Raw genomic sequence first — 16,823 nt, forward strand, 5'->3', positions numbered from 1 at the left:
AAAAATTTCGATGGCAGACGAGGTACCTTAGACGGCGTGGCTACGAATCGATATCAGGGCGAAATAAAACTTGGATGCTGCGAAATTTGCGTAAAAATTTACGGAGATGCTGAAGCTCGAAAAATTCTGGTCATTTCGTCGTGATAAAAAAAAAACCGGCTTTCACGAATACTCGAACCGTACGTTGATTTTCAATGGAAAGAGAATAATAGTGGAGAAAAGTTTGATATAGTTTTAACGAATTTAAGGTTGTTTGTATATTGTTGAAATAACAAATACAAGGAAACATCGCGCTCTGAAAATAACGATGTCGGAGCTTTAAACGTGACGCAGAAGCTATTAAATTTAAGTATTAATACAGGAACGGATAGATAGCAATTAATCGCGAGAATATAAGCGGAACGAACGAAATTAACGAAGTAAGATGATAACGAACTAAAATACAACGTTCATTGCGTTAATACCATTTACAATATTGTTATTCCGTTTTTGCTTTCGTTACAAGTCCAAGATTAACGAAACTCGTATTCCGTCTTTCAAATTAACCGAAGGTGCAAACGAGATTGCGTAAAATTCTGTGCTAAATGTTTTATGGGGCGAAGGAAGAGGAGGGAGCAGGATAAAAGGCGTAGATAGGATTCGACGTCTTCCTAAGGGATAAAGAAGCCGGATAAAGGTGGGAACGGAGGCGGTGTGGAATTTCAAGCATGACGCTCATAATGGTCCGGCACATATTAGTTTATCTCGTAATGATCCCAACGAAGAAGCCCCAACTCCTTAGCAATTCCTTATTTACGCTGCGTGCTCCGTGGAATTCGTTTTCCCCATGTTCTGAAGGAAGAAGCTGGACCCCGCTCAAAATTAATTATCGAGATCAATAAGGGTGAACAATGATGTTGATGGAGGAAAACGTACAGCTTCTGGCCATTGAATTACGACCACGTGCAATTATGTCACGTAAATGACAAATTGTTTTTGACTGTCTAAATTATTATTAAATATCCATATTTAACATATACGTATAATCATATACAAAATGTTGCACGCAAATCGGACAACCTATAGCTGTGACACGGTAGGAAACACAAAAGGATTTCATCAGGCAAGATATCGAATGATGTATAATTTAATGTATGTGTCAGTATTAGTATTGACAAAATCGACGATTTACACTTGGAGATGTTCTAAGAATTTTCATTATGATACGAGTATCGTGATACTTTTGTATAGATTATGGAGGAACAAAAAACGTATCGATCATGCATATAAATAAATTTGTATAAAAATGATTGTTGTACAAAATTACAGATGATTTTCTTCGATCTTCACTTACCTCTTTATTGATTAATATTTCTTAATTTCATTATTATGTTTATGTTATTGTTATACTTTAGAAATGTTTTTCCATTTAAACACGCAAGAAATTTAGTGGTAAAAACATTTTACGATTTAGCGTTCTAAAAACGTGATTGCTGCGGTTGTTGATAGAAATTGTTTTATTTTTCCGCTCTTTAGAGCACTTTTACGTACTCGTAAAACACGATCCTCTCATTTCATCGCAATGTAATCTGATACTTTACGGAATTGATTAAATATACGTGAACGGTCATTCCTCAAAGTGTAATTGAATCGTTGCAGTTCCACATTGATTCTTTACTCAGATTCCTACAATTTACAACACATGATAACTCTGCAATCTTCGCTAAACACGTAGCGCGATTCCCCCTGAATAGAAATATAACTTGAAGATATCGAAAGCTTTCCTTCCGTACAAAGTGATCCTTTCCGGCTCTACTTTTATAAAGTACCTATTCGTCATCCTTACCTCGCGAACGACACAAAGAATTCAAACGATAAAAATACAATATATTTTTAGATGATTATAACGTTATAGATCTATTAAGTTTAAGACTCCCAAGATGATCAAAGCAATTAATTGTCTTCAAAGTCCAAAAAAAAAAAAAAAAAATTAAAAATATCTGCTGTATAATTTATAATTATGGTTTCATAATATTGTAATTATAAATTAACCGCATATCAATAAATGGTTATATATATAATAATGGTTAAATTAAATAATAATAATAATCTTACACGGACATAATGAATTATATATATTAAATATATATTATAAATTACAAATCATCAGTGGTATTTAAATTACTGTAATACCAGAAATGTCGAAGCGATTGGACTGACAATGGCGAAAGTACCAATAAACGTATTCCAAAGCCAGCTTAACATCCGTTTATCGCAAAGAAAGCTACGAAAGCTACTGAATTTCGATCTTCCATTCTTTGCTCCGATTTCCAATATCTTCAACTCGTCTAAACGTACATCAAATTCGTTCTCTGTGCTCTTGCAGTCTTATACCAATTCCAGACATAGTACTACTCTTTCCTTCTTTTTGATGTTTCGGCATCAAGTCGCTTATATTTCGTTACTTTGTAGAGATAATCGTACTTTTCGTCTTTCTCGGTGTCGTTAAAAAATATAGATTTGCATCGAACGCGCCAAGCGAATGCGAAGTATGTTATATATCTTTGTTTTAAACATTCAATGGTTCGTACAGCGATTATGCGTGTCTGATATATCACTGTTCTGATATCGATAGTAAAAAATAAATACGAATTTCACTTTACACGAAATCGTTCTGTGTCACGTACCTACTGAGAGAATACACAGATTGCGATTATCCTGTGTTTTATGAATTTTGTTCGTTGCATTCGAAGCTCGAGAACACGGCTGAATTTATAGACGATCGATTGTATAATTAGAATTAGGTAATCCTAATTCTAAGCTATTTAACTGCGACCGAAAGCAATTAGGTATTGTTACGTAACGCGAATAGATGAACTTTTGAAATGAACGTAACGTTTCGTCATAAAATCTGAGATATAATTTTATAACTAAGAAATAAACTTTATTTTACTGAACTGGGAATTAACTTGTGTAGCAATTTAAATAATTAATTTAGATTTCTGGTACAGAGGTAGCTCTACCAATTAAAAAATAACGCGTTCGTACACTTTAATGATAATTAACTGGGTAGGAAAAAATGTCGAAATTCTAAGTAGACGATTTTTTTTTTTTGGAATAATTCTCTGTAAAATGTTGATTTAAGTGGACTTCTTTGAATAACAGCAGCTATACCGGAAACTACTGTAACATTTTAGAAATTGTATTCCGCGTATTAAAAGCACTTAAGTGAGTTAAAATATTGTCGTTTCAGGACATATCGGTGATTATGCCACTATGCACGAATGAAGTATCTCGGATGACAGTACAGTATCAACGTAAATTATTAAACAGTCACTTTCGACGCGGATAGAGAGTGCTTATCATAGACTTAATTAATGTTTGAACCTAAAGTGAAATAGTTTCGTATGTTTACTTGATGGTAGAGGGTAAAGTGACTTTGTGTTAGTTCTGCACATGACTTTCTCTAAGTAGCAACATTTTAAATTTCGTGATATTATTATGTTGATAAATATACTGACGACGTTGTTATTTACTTAATCACGCGATAAAAACAATAACGTTATTTCGATTGAAGTTAACATTTTATCGAACGTACTTATATTTCATTACATTATTATTTATATTTGATTTTATTATTTCATTATGTTATTACGATCACTACAGTAAGTCGTAACGATTAATACAACGATAGGTATGTGAATATAGATGTTTTTCTGTTTACGCACGATGATTGAAATTTAACAAATTATTGTAGAAATATAGGTATACTTAGCCAAGCATATTTGCTCTAACAAGATTAAGGATATTACGAGCTATGTGATTGCTACATTGATTTCAGTAACGGATTAACTATGTTCATTAAACTCGGAAGAGGATAATATTTTTTCGTAGATTATAAACGATATTTAAAAATTTCACTATCTACGATATTAATTCCAGTGATCACAAAATAGTAATAAAATCATTAATTCTAAATATTCAAGCAGTATCGAAATTATTTCCGACATAGATATCAGTAAAAGTATTCGCTATACGTAAAATGGGTTTTCAATGAATGTTAAACATAAAATAGTCTAAAGTGTAAAGTTACATAAAATACAGCGTCTCGAATGTTACACTTATTTCAAACAATCTCAGCCTTCACTGTCTAAAGATAGGATTCTAGTTACCATTAAAAGTATCATAATTTCTTCTCAAATGCTAGAAGTATCATCGCAGATTAATCCGCTGTTATTTGAAGCATAGGTTAAGGTCAGATTAAAAACAGAGAAACATTTGTGTCTCTTTGCATCGAGAAATTTAATGAACCAACATTAACAGCTTTTAATATGATCAATTTATTAATCGGTCGATTTCAGTCGATCGATTCTGTTATTAAATTTCTCTATTAATATGATCTTAATTACTACGATAGAAATAAGCCTGACTACGTGTGTGGTACTGTGTTTAACATAAAATATCGTATTTATTTCAGATCATTTGCAGTTCTATTTCCCGAGGGAGATTTTTCACGATAACCGGTGTAAAACAAGTCAAAGTTCATGGGAATGTCTTTTTGGCAAAAGGGTGAGCCAAGTGGCTCGGCATTCTATCGATTTTGGTTGGAGCAATCTTGTTTTTGGTACATTGACAACTTATTGTGAAACGAGGGCGAAGAACATAGCGGATATCTAGCACGAGAACAACTTTATGCCGGTAACCCGAGCCGGAAACCAGAACGCCAAAGAAGGCGCAACAGGAAGCTAAAAGAAAGAGTATTTCCTCCGTTTCTGCCTACCGAAGTCAGGCTACGCCATTACATTCATGATGATACCTGCGCACGTGGTATCCTTCGTCAAAAAGGTAATCATTTATATTCTCCATCTTAATTAATACGATTTGTTGTTATCATTTCTATACGATAATTCTTATACAAATTCATATCTGTATAAATACAATTAAAGAAGCGGAATCTGAGGAAAAAGTTTGTTTCGCATATTAAATGCGATATTAAATTTCACGAGTATTGTCAGAGTATTACACTATTTTAACTATTTCATATATTTTTGTCATTTGCATGGTATAGCGTGTTAATTGAAATCTATAAGCTCTTAGGGATCGTTCGACACTTTCTTGACTGCAACAATTTTTCTTCCGAATTAAATTAAATCGAGGAGACACGAGAAGCTGATAAATAAATTTCGTACAATGGGTAGGATAAAAAACCGTCGTCTTTGTCGCAATGGCAATAAAACGAGACAGTTTTATTGCGCCTTTTTCGTCAAGCGAATAAAATATATTGATGGTGGCAATTTACGAAAATCTTTGGAGGTGATCCAGAAGCAACGTAAAACAGACAGGCACACATTCTCAAGCAAACAGTTAGCATTTCATCCATAGCGTTACCGTTCTTTAGAAGCCGATCCCGCCAGATTTACAACGTCTACACACACGACCGAGCTTCAACATGGCCTTATTTCTTTGCATCACCGCAATCTGACATGAGTTAGGACCGACTGACAATGAATTATATTCCTCTATAATACTGGCTGTACGCCTCGAGTACGGACTAAATGGCATTGTTTCAAGATCGTGTCAAGATCGAGACGGCTGGATTATATTTCCTAGGGCCAGCACGGCCTTTGGGGACGTTCTTCCTTAACATCAAATTTGTTACATGTCGCGTCAGATTTTGTTACTCTACGAACAAGCTGAGACGACACTCCCCGTAACTTGAATTTCTGAGGTATTTACCTGCTAGAAATATAATAAAGTCCATTGATGCTATCGGATTCCTAATAAAGAGTAGTAAAGAATATTAGGAAAATCGTGAGAAATGTCAACGGGAACATTTGGAGATGCGTAAAAAGTATGATACAACATGCTACCAAACTGAACGAGGAGTCTTGGGTTTCGTCAAGGGAGATAATAAATTCAAATGTTTGAAAAGTTTTTGACAATCGACATGTTGGACAGGGTGAAATTTACATAGAACGAATCGAACGTCCTCGAGCTACAACGATAGACTCGTATTGATGAAGAGATGCGAATGAAGTCCACATATGCCTTCTCATTGTCAATTTGGGCTTTTAAAAATTATTAATCCTTTGTATTTTCGCGACGTTGCTACAGTAGCATTGAGACGGTGAAAATTTCTATTTGATTTTGTCTCTGCCGATAAAAGGCGAGGAAAGGAAAAGAGGCTACTGCATAAATAACTCAGAGATTCGTTTCGCTGGGTAGACGGTTGGATTAGGTACTTGGGGGAAAGAAGGTCCGGGAGGAAAACTCCTTGCGATGAAAAATGTCTCGCGTTGGATCTTTATACCTGTTGGTGAATGATATGACGAAAAGTTGACATTCGATTTACAGAAGGGAGATAATGCAGACAATATCGCGTAACGAATGTTCCCCTGGAAATCTTCCGAACAATACAGGGTATCGTTTGCTTTATAATATCGTTGGTTCGTATCAAAAAGTTATGGCTATTTGCATAATAAAGTTGTCTCTGTGCGTATATTTATGTTGTGTGTTTTAGAACAGCGTCACTTTTCACAGAAATTAATTGCAAATGTTGGAATTAAAAGTAGGAATTAAATTTTATTACTCCTGGCATGGTAGTTTGGCGAATAAAAACGTATCATTGTATATTCCTGTGAGAGGACTAATTTTCGCAAAATTTATTAGTTTGAACTTTAGTCAGAGTCTTAATTAGAAATTTAATCCATTTTTATGACTGTTATAAACTCTTCTAAATTCTTCAATTAACTTCTCATATTACCATGTATAAAAATGGCTTTAATAATGCTGAATATACGGCTGGTGGAAAAATACGATGCTGATATCCTATTTTATACCACGTTATTGTGCTGCAATAATAGCTTTATAAAGTCAATAGCAGATTAGATGAATAAATTGAAATATCTCGTGTCTGGAGAATGAATAAAATATCAGGAATGAAATAAATATTGTATATTTAATAACGTAGAACTTCGGGCAGTCGCCTGTTTATATATAACTCGTGTGCATGAATAATTTTTAAAATATCGATGGTATAAATGTAACAGGTAATTGTTTAACTATCTTGTTTATCTATCATAAAATTCAAAAGTCGCCTACTAAAAGCAGACAATACACCTTCATTATTCTTTGTTCATGTCGATTGTTCGTGTACTGATTTATCGAGTAAAATAATTTCCTATATGTATTCGAATCGATTTTCCAGTTTCGAACAATTTATATAAAATACGATGAACATTTTAATTAAACGAATTTAAACGAATTTCTATTGTATGCTTTCATTTATATCTGAAACGAATGAATACTTGGACGATACGCGGCCGAAAAAATAATACAGGATAATAAAATTAATTATTCGTTAATTGTCTCAAGATAATATCTGTATGTTTGTGTGTACTACTGAGCCGAGCAAAAGTGAATTCTCAAATGTACGTGACCAAACAGAACGGTAATAACAACGCAGTACATCGATTTCCATCATTCTATGACTCTACGTAGAATCTTCGATTAAAGCATTCTCCATTGCTGCCTCTGATTGACCTAATTGGTCGCAACCGTAGAAATCTCGTATTACAATGGGCTTATGGACAATTGGAGATATCTTACAAATCCCTGCACGTCTCCCACTTTTTGACCCTAATTCCTCCTACAGACTTTACTTTCGTGCAGTCAAAGAGACTCTTTAATTCTACTAATGGACCACAGTTTGTTGTTATCTATCCAAGAGAAGGCAGAAAATGTTAGCCACCACTGTATGAAACACCGTTCAAAATAGCTTACAGAAGGAAAGAGAAAAATCTACTGTTTCATTTTTATCGTTTGTAAGCTGATTCTCTATTTACGAAAAGAAAATGTAAATCGTGCTTCATCGTAACGTCGTTGCGCTATGTTTAAAGTATTTGGAAGGAGATAAAGCCGTTTAATTTCGGAATAAGTGGTTCTCTAATAGTTTCCACTTGTTAGATTCGTCGGGTTGTACCGGGAGAGAGCAACAAATAAATTGAATAAAGGAATTTTGGCCGAACGAATGGGAGCAATTTCAACAAAAGCGGTGCTTTGTGTTAGTAACTGATATCCGGGTTTGTTTGATCAAAACCGTGGATTTCCAGATTGAGTTTCACGAAGCAACGGCTTGTTTCGTGGAAGATTCACGAGGTTTGCGTTGAATTTGTCACGGATCCAACGCTAATGAATTACGTTTCACGCACAATTTGCTTCCCTGCTATTTTGTCTGTTCTTGTGCAAATGTCAAAAGATTGGCAGATATACTTATCGGCTTAATATACAAATACATTTTATCAATGTTTCTTCTTGTAATAAATACGATGGAAATTTAATCAATTTTTGGGAATCTTTACTTACCTTCTTGTTTCTTTTAATTATAGAAACCGGAAAATTTATGGAACCAAGAAAATATTTGCACGTGACTTTGAAGCGGCAGGGGAAAATATTTAATTTGCGATTCGTTCTGATAAAAAGTAATAAAAGAGCTACATTTTACATTTACATTTATCGAGAGACATATCTATCTCCTTGTAAAAAAGAATTTAGCCTCTGTAAATAGAAGATTTTATTCGTTACTTTCGTTCTGTATTATCAGCCGTGAATTTAAATATTCTTCCCGTTTCGATGATAAAGGCACGTAAGTCTTAATCTTTGGACAAGCTAATTTTAAAACTGGCGACAAGACCGAAAGCACAATATTCATTTCGACGTCTGTTACTCTTAGAAAAGTCCGCCTGTATCCACTTCGTACCGCCAAATCGTTCAAAGGTAGTCCGATTTTCGATCTCCAGTGACGTCCATTCATCCTACAATTTTCTCGTTAACAATTCATACACGTGCTTTTGTACGGCCACGCAATCTCGAAAAAGGACAAAAAGGTGCAAACGTTACAATGGGATGCATAAAAATTTCGTCGATTGAAATCGTCAGCGCGAAAGGCCGCGCCATTTAGCGACTCGTACTACTTCGGTAGCGTAGAGAAACGCGCGAACCCGTGTTATTCGACATATGCACGCAGTATGTATACACGTTTCGATTCGGTCACGGTTTGACCGCATTTTCGTTTTCCGGCCGCCTAACAAAAGCTCGTGGCACGCCATATGGCCGAGCCGAGCGTCGGCTGTGCATTACCAGAAGGCCACTGTAGAATATCGGCCGTTTAATATTCCCCGTTGAATTTGCATTCCGGGATTCCATCGCTCACTCGGATTACGATAGCGCGCGTTCCTCTTGGCCTCTTTGGAATCCTCCCAAAAGCCGAGCCTGCGTTCTATTCTGTTCGTGGATCGAAGGGCGAAGGACAGAACACGCTGGCGTTCCGCCTCTGTGAATTTGTATGCATGTATCAGAGACCAGCGTACAGTACGATCCATTGTAATCACCTTGTTCAAGATCATGGAACACGTGTTACAGGATTTCGTAATAGTACAGCAGGGCCTCGATTATAAAAATTAATTACTCGCAGAGAAAAGAAAAGAAAGAAAAAGAACGACGGATGTAACGACTGTGTTGAGGTTGACTGATAGAGGAACGAGTGGATAAATTTGTAATAGGAAAATATATTGAAATAAGTATAGGTATAAGTATAGTGTATGTTGATTCAGATCCTCACTCTTATAATGTTACAATACAATAGGAAGAAGGGCGATAAGGTAGCATGTTCATATATTTATAGCAAAGGACATTACCAAAAACTTAATTAACCTTGTAGCTCTAGCTGAAGGCTAGAAGAAACAGCAATAGAAATCTACTTATAGCTCTTTTGTTTCTGGACCTTGTAATGCAAAACAAAATTTATATTCAAAGACACAATAATATTGATCTCTTCTCATTTCGAATTTTCTTTTCTTTCACTAAATTCTATTCTCTTCGTAACAGTGGTCTCCAGGTCACGGATATACAAAAGAAAAGGTGTACAGTTTTTCTTGAAGTAATTACTTCAACAGACTAAAATTACGACCGTGTTTCGTACGAAAAGAAGTATAGAATATTCATCGTATATTATTACACGCGTATGTGTCACACGTTTTCTTTTTGTCCGTCTTTCCAATCTTTCTGTAGCGACAAATTACAATTTTTCCTTAAATCAGTAGCTCTGCAGTTGTTTTTTGTGTTTCGTGCCATCTATCGGTTGTTTCACTCTTCTTTATCGTTTGTTACGCTCTTTTGCCTTGCTAACGGAATATCGTTACTAATCTTCAGAAAGAGACAGCTCCCTTCAATCTCTTAAACGAGGTAGCCCCTTTAAATCTCATTTATCCGAGAATTCGTTTCTCCGATTAAAGAAACATGATCGAAAATTATTAAAAAATTCCTGTGAACAATGGAACGGGTACGCGTATTTATATTTACAAACAAATGAAAAACACACGATGGATAAACACGTAGTCAAGTGGAAGTATTTTCCGTCTGACGCAGTTCGATTTATGACTGGCGCTGTATACGAGACGTAGCGTACATGCTACCTGAATATTTGGGATAGTGAATCGAAGATCAGGCAGAGAGATATGGAAAGCGAGGAAGAGCGGGAGAAAATGGCTGATAACATGCCAAAGAAACGACGATTTACATTCCGATTATTAGATTGGCTCTCGGTCTGTGTGATGTTCAATTTTATTCAACCGCGATGCAGCGAATACCATCGAGTTATCGAGGGTCAAGAAGTCAATCTCCGCGTGCATCGTGCGACCTTAAAAAAGGAACGAACGTCCACGAACCCGAGATAATCGTTAGGTCGACAAAAATATTGACCTCCCGTTCAAACCTTCGTTTGACAGTGGTGTTAGACTATACTTTATAAGCGTTTTCTATTTGCCGTGATAATGGCAGAGGAAAAGTTACTGTAAATATAGGTCGCCAGAGTGTTTGACTTTTCAACTGGCTACGCTTTCGCCGCTTCGGGATATATCCATGCTGGGAAGGAAGTCGTCTAACAGCCTGTCGCCGTTTTATTTGTACGTTCGCGTGTGATATTTTCAATCGAGCGAAAGAGCTATCCAATCGAGACTGGGTTTCGTTAATAAACAACGAATAAAAAGAAATCGTGGGCTGATTTGTAACTGATCGATCGACGTATATTCTCGCCGATCTACAGATTCTATTTTGGATACGTATTTTTCTTTATACAGCGGCGGATTGGAATTGTTTGATTCTTTCAGGTATACGAGATAGGAACACATATGGTGTGTACAAAAATAGCGTACAAAGTTTGAAACAACGGGAATGAAACGTAGAACTTGATCAAGAGCCGCGTTCGTGGAAAATAAGGATATGTGCGAATGTACTGTATGTATATGTGAGCCGTTTAATGCAAAAGTGGTGTAAGTCAATTTTTTGCCTATTTGCCGGCGCAACCTTCATTCTGTTTTGCGCAGAAGTCGCGGAAATATATCTTCGTTAGTTTCTCAACGGATAGCAGAATGAGGGAGGATCGCCAACCCGAAGCATTACAAAATTTTTACTTTGCCCCTTCATTATCCGGTAATCAACTTTCTTCACTTACATCACTTTTGCATTAAACGGCTTGCATATGAAAGTACGTACTGTCAAACGATGCGAAATCGAATACACTTACAATTACAACTAATTAATTAATCCTAAGACCTTTAAGGTTTCCGAAAGTTCATTAACGTTTCGAATTCCATGGACAGTTTTTCACCTCCCCTTAACTTTTCTACGATTAATATGCGAATACTGTGATAAATATTCTATCACGTGCGAATACTATTCGTAGCCACTGTGCTTTACTACGAATTTTCTCCATCGAAACATCCTGCCGTGTTAATCCAAATAGACGTATCCGTTTGAACAATAGCTTTGAGCAAAATCAGTATTTTACTATTTAACAACCGGGCATCGATTTCACGTAAGCCCGAAATACAAACCGCTATATTTTCGGTTTCAACGCACATACGGCTTTGTTATTTAATACACATACGTGTAAACTAACTTTACGCTACCTAGCAGCATTGGTTTGCTTCGAGCGTACGTTGCAGATACGTCCTTTTGACTCAACACGACAGCACTGTGCAGCCAGCATATAATTAACAATTAACTATTTTCTTATAATCCTGTAAATAGATTTTCCAAATTTATACTACTGTATTATCTGCTTTTGATTTGATTCATAATCTTACACGAAAATAACTTCTTCCATTTCCCCGAAAATCCAGGTTAATTATCACGTTTTGCGCAAGAACCGTAGATATCCTAATGCTTATGAATGGGTGTGTAAAATTATCCCCTATTCACAGACAGACTTCGTAAGTATCCGTATCGCCATACCGTTGCAATTGAAAAATCATATCACGTACAGAACCGCTCATCGCGCTCGTAAATTCCACCAAGTCAGCGATATTTGTAACGAAGATCGCGACACGCGACGAAAAGAAAGCATCCTAAGTTCTTAGAAATCGACCATGTTCCTCGCAGTTATCGCTGTTACGAGTGGTAGAGCTTCGATTACGTTCATCATCTACCTCCGGCTATAATAATGCAACTCGCAACCACCAAGCTTCGTTTTAAAGGTTGTCCTTACGGTGAATACTATATTCTGTCGTAGATGGTGACGACGCAACCAGATTCCGGAACAACCGGATCGGTTACGCCGGATGAAGGCGGCACTACCTTCAGCAAATGGAGGCAGCTGGGAAGCGGTGTGATACGAGACGGTAAGTTTCACGCTGTTATTCTTAACCAGACGACTAATTTCGTGTCTTTGTGAAGAAAACGCGACACTTCCCTTTCTTATTTTTCCTCCCCTAAGAACATGATAATATTACGTTGATGCGTACGAAACGCTGTTTTCTCGAATAAAATTTTCATCTCTCTTCGTAAATGGAGATTATACGTTATTACACGTTAATATAGAAAATTCCGACTGGATGACACGTGGTAGGAAATAGTCCATCGTATAAAAATTGTACTGTCTGTTGCACGAAGATAATAAATATTTATACAAAGTCAGAGTAAATGATATTGATAAGCTGTCAGAAGTGGACGACGAAGAATCATTACGAGGGTAACATGTAATAGATGCAGGCAGATATTACGAGGGTAACGTTATATTAGGTGCAGCGGTGTTTCATGAACCTCAAGGCCGCACATTTCCTAACGGCAAGATTTTCGGTCTTATGGAAAATAATGGCGAGTTTTCCGGCCCTATGGTCGTTGCGTGTTTCGAACGTTAACAACGATATTACCGTCTTTCAATGGTTCGTTTGAAACGCCAGTTCTTCTAATCCAATTATCCGACACGAAATTTGTAAATTATTTTCCAATCTGTTCAACGCACGAATATCTTTTTCCTCGTATAACCGTGTACCATCGAAAAAATCGGTTACTCTTCGTTAATATAACACGCAGCGTACCGAGCAACATGTATCGAAATATCGATTAGAACTTTCATTTGAAAAAGTCTCACCTCACGGTAAACCCTCGAGATACGTTCAATTACGAGTGATTTCAACGTAGTTGAAAACTAGGCGAAGAGAATTCTAAAAAATTACAAAAGTTTAATATGGAAAATAGATTTTAGATAATCAAACTTTTATAGCGCGCATTGCGCCAATTATTCGCGTACAATCGGCAATCAACTTTCAGTTTTCCTCCGTCAGCGAAACACAGTCAGCAAAGATCAACGAATAAATTAAAAATTCTTTTAAGACAATACGCGTAAAACGGGTTGGTTTTACGAGCTCGAGGCTGCAACTATCGCCATTACGCTGTAACGCCTTCTTCTTCAGCTGGTTCGTTATCTCCGTTGTAGTAGCTGTATTTCGACGAGTCTCGTTGAAACGAAAGCAACGAGGAGCTAGATGCTGCGACGCGTCGCGCGGCCAACGCGCGCAAACGAAACAAATCCGCATAAATAGCGTGCTCGTTTTTTACTTAATTACTGTCGGGTCGCATTTAAACGAGTGAAAGAAAGAAAGAAACGTGGCGTCGAGCGGGAAAGTGAGAGTCCAGGGACAATTGCGAAACGACGGATTTCCTCTCCCCCTTGCGAGTTTCTTCTCCCTTCTCCCTCTTCTCTACTTGTCTCTCCCTTTTCCTTTTTGCTTTTCTCCTCTCTTTTTTCTCCTTTCTTTTCGGTTTCGTTCAAAGCCAGAGTAATTTGCTCGAAATTACACGACCGACAAGTACAATTCATTCAGCGTTGGCCGACGTGCGAGATGCATTTGTAATTCGAATGTGCATAGTTTCTGTCGCGAATGCACCGCCCGCTCATGGCCGTTGTTCCCGTTTTCCGCGGTCGCAGGCTCTGCGTTCTTTCTTTTGTTCCAACGTGCGATGAGAGTTTCGGAATTTGTGCTCTCTAGAACGGAGGAAACGCTGATACGTGCCTCCGCGCGATGAACGCGATGTGTCGACAACGCTTTGTAACAGTCAGTTTGCGCGGTTGGCTACTGTAACCGCTAGTTGCAGCCGCTTTCAAGGTGGAATAAACCGAGTACTTTTTTGATAGACTGATTTTCAAAGCTAAAAAGAGAGACAGATGATCGTTACGTATGAAAGGAATGTTTCAGTCGTTTTTATTCTACGCAATCTATTTTATTTAGTGTTTTTTTTTAAGGGAGATTCCCTCGTTTAAGATTATTAAAACTCGTCGACAGGTATTCTTTATATTCGAAAATGTACAGTGGTAGTAGGAAAATGTAGTCTGCATATTCTTTTAGTAGGAATACGTCATATGTTTTGGAATATTATGGAACATTTAAAAATATTTGTACGCTTGAGAGAGGCTTGCGATGTTAATTTTGCTTTATCACACGATGGATATATCTATTGATAGATTGCGTACGGTGCTATCGATTGTTATTATAGCTGCGTCAATCCTTCATGCCACGATATCGTGTTAAATAGTTGCAAGTATTTTTGATGATAAAACAGATTACAAAGTCTGGTTGAAACTCTATTCGACGAAGACGAACAACGAAATGAGTTAAAGGTCAATCTTGCCGAAACTCTGTCAATAGTTTCAGAGACACGTTTACTACATTTTGAAACTCCCAACGATGGTAATTTATATACTTCTAGTGAAATTAATTAGAAATTCAATATTAATAGCGCAACTATCGATCAAAATCTTTTATCTCGTCGTGTCTTTCAACAAATTATTCACGATGATTCGACTAGAAAGAAAACGCAGCTACGTCAGCCGAACAGCTCTCCGTTCGTTTTCGAAAACCAGAAAAATATAAAGTGGCTCTCGATATCTTCTTCGTTCGAAGGTTATTTTACCTTCGAGGAAATTACTTCTCAGACTTTTTACTTATCTCCACCAAATGGTAGAACGTCTCGCGATATCTTCAACGACCGTATTGCACGAAAAGATGATAACAAGGAACAAGTTGCCGAGGGCGTTGCAATAATGTTAATTCGACGAGAAATTATCGAGGAAAGGCCGATATCGGATCCCGCGAGATACTCGACTCAATTTGTATAGGGGAAGAAAGGAATCCCATTGAAAAATTTGCTCCCGAAGCCCGACAGATATTTGCAATTTCGTACAGGTTCCTCGTCTCCTTCGACGCAACCAGCTAACCTACTTTTCGGCGATGCTCGCTCTCTTCGTTACAGTCTTTCTCATCGAATTTACCAAATGAAATAAAGTCCAACCCCATTGTGGAGGACAGTTTTCTTTTGCCACACGACGTATTCTTCTTCGCTTCGCTCCCGTGGCCTCCCGCCATTTCGTTATTTTCACCTTTACGACACGGGTTCGTTGGAAAACTCGTCGATTAAACGGCAAGGTTTCTCTTCTTCCACTCTAGTTCGCCCTCGTGAGATTCTCCTTTTGTTTCTCACGATGTCATCGTATACGATCGGTCGTTGAATTACGAGTTTTAATGCAACTTATAACGTTATTTCGGATTTTACGATGGAGCAAAGTCGGACAAAAATAAGAAACTTAAGAGAAGGAAAGAGAGAGGAACGGCGAACGATCTTATGTCGGATTCTCTTTACGTAGAACGATGTTTCCTTTTTTTTTTTTTTTGGTAGTAGCGCTTCTTCGTTTCATGATAAATACGCGGTCGTTTTGTAACTTGCGAACGGAAGGTATAAATTAATTGTATTTATCAATTATCGTCAATTATTCGGGTAAATGTGGTGATAAAAATATCGATACTTCTAATTTTTTGCTTCATTTACTTTGTCCTCGATAGGCGAACTCTTTTCACGTAACGCGTTCATCTCCTTCCATGTTTAATAAATTAAATAGGAAATAAATCGTACGGCAATTTTAAATAATTTTAGTCGTCCGATTGACTGATTGATTATGTTTGATCAGAAAAATAATACGTTGAGAATATTTCTGAGCGATTACGGCGCGTCCTATAATATCGATAAATAAATTTAATCGGAAGCTCAATTTCGGATTTTATTCGCATAGTCACACGCGGTCAGGCTTGAAAATACGCATATTTTTTTAAGAAAGCGAAGAATGCTATTTATTATAGCATTTATATATACTAATTAATTAACTCCAGGCATATTGAGTTTCATATCGTTTCGTAGCCCTGATTCACATGATTACAGAAATTCAATATTACGAGAATGAAACGTATATGATAGAAACGCTTCGTTGGAAAATGAGGATGCCGATATGTTTTGCAGGCGTTGGCATTAAAAACGTAATATCATGAAAATGAAATGTGCAACTTGATGAAAAAAACGCTTCGTTGAAGAATGAGAATATGTACGAATATTTTTTGCAGCGTTTGCGCGTCTATGATTACAATCACTGTGTCTTCTTTAAATAATTCACGGTGGCTGACAAAATTTGATTTAAAAATACATACTACGTTGCACCTTATCGATGCGTGTCGACTGAT

General features: G+C 36.9%; 1 protein-coding gene and 1 long non-coding RNA gene across 8 annotated transcripts in view; one reads left to right on the forward strand and one right to left on the reverse strand.

Annotated features, from left to right (window-relative positions):
- Positions 1 to 16,823, reverse strand: part of LOC122570674 — a 153,068-nt gene that overhangs the window by 49,577 nt on the left and 86,668 nt on the right. The gene's annotated exons all lie outside the window — the stretch shown is intronic.
- LOC122570603 (regulating synaptic membrane exocytosis protein 1) overlaps positions 1 to 16,823 on the forward strand; it is a 149,867-nt gene that overhangs the window by 48,336 nt on the left and 84,708 nt on the right. For all 7 annotated transcript variants that reach the window (XR_006317862.1, XM_043733149.1, XM_043733129.1 and 4 more), the window contains 2 exons: positions 4,457 to 4,824; positions 12,548 to 12,656. Coding sequence is in view for 6 of the 7 variants with exons in the window: in XM_043733149.1 (XP_043589084.1) it covers positions 4,786 to 4,824; positions 12,548 to 12,656 (148 nt within the window). In the remaining variant the exon portion in view is untranslated. The remainder of the gene's footprint in view (positions 1 to 4,456; positions 4,825 to 12,547; positions 12,657 to 16,823) is intronic.

The sequence above is a fragment of the Bombus pyrosoma genome, linkage group LG1 (assembly GCF_014825855.1).
Source record: "Bombus pyrosoma isolate SC7728 linkage group LG1, ASM1482585v1, whole genome shotgun sequence".
In the NCBI taxonomy this organism is placed as follows: Eukaryota; Metazoa; Arthropoda; class Insecta; order Hymenoptera; family Apidae; genus Bombus; species Bombus pyrosoma.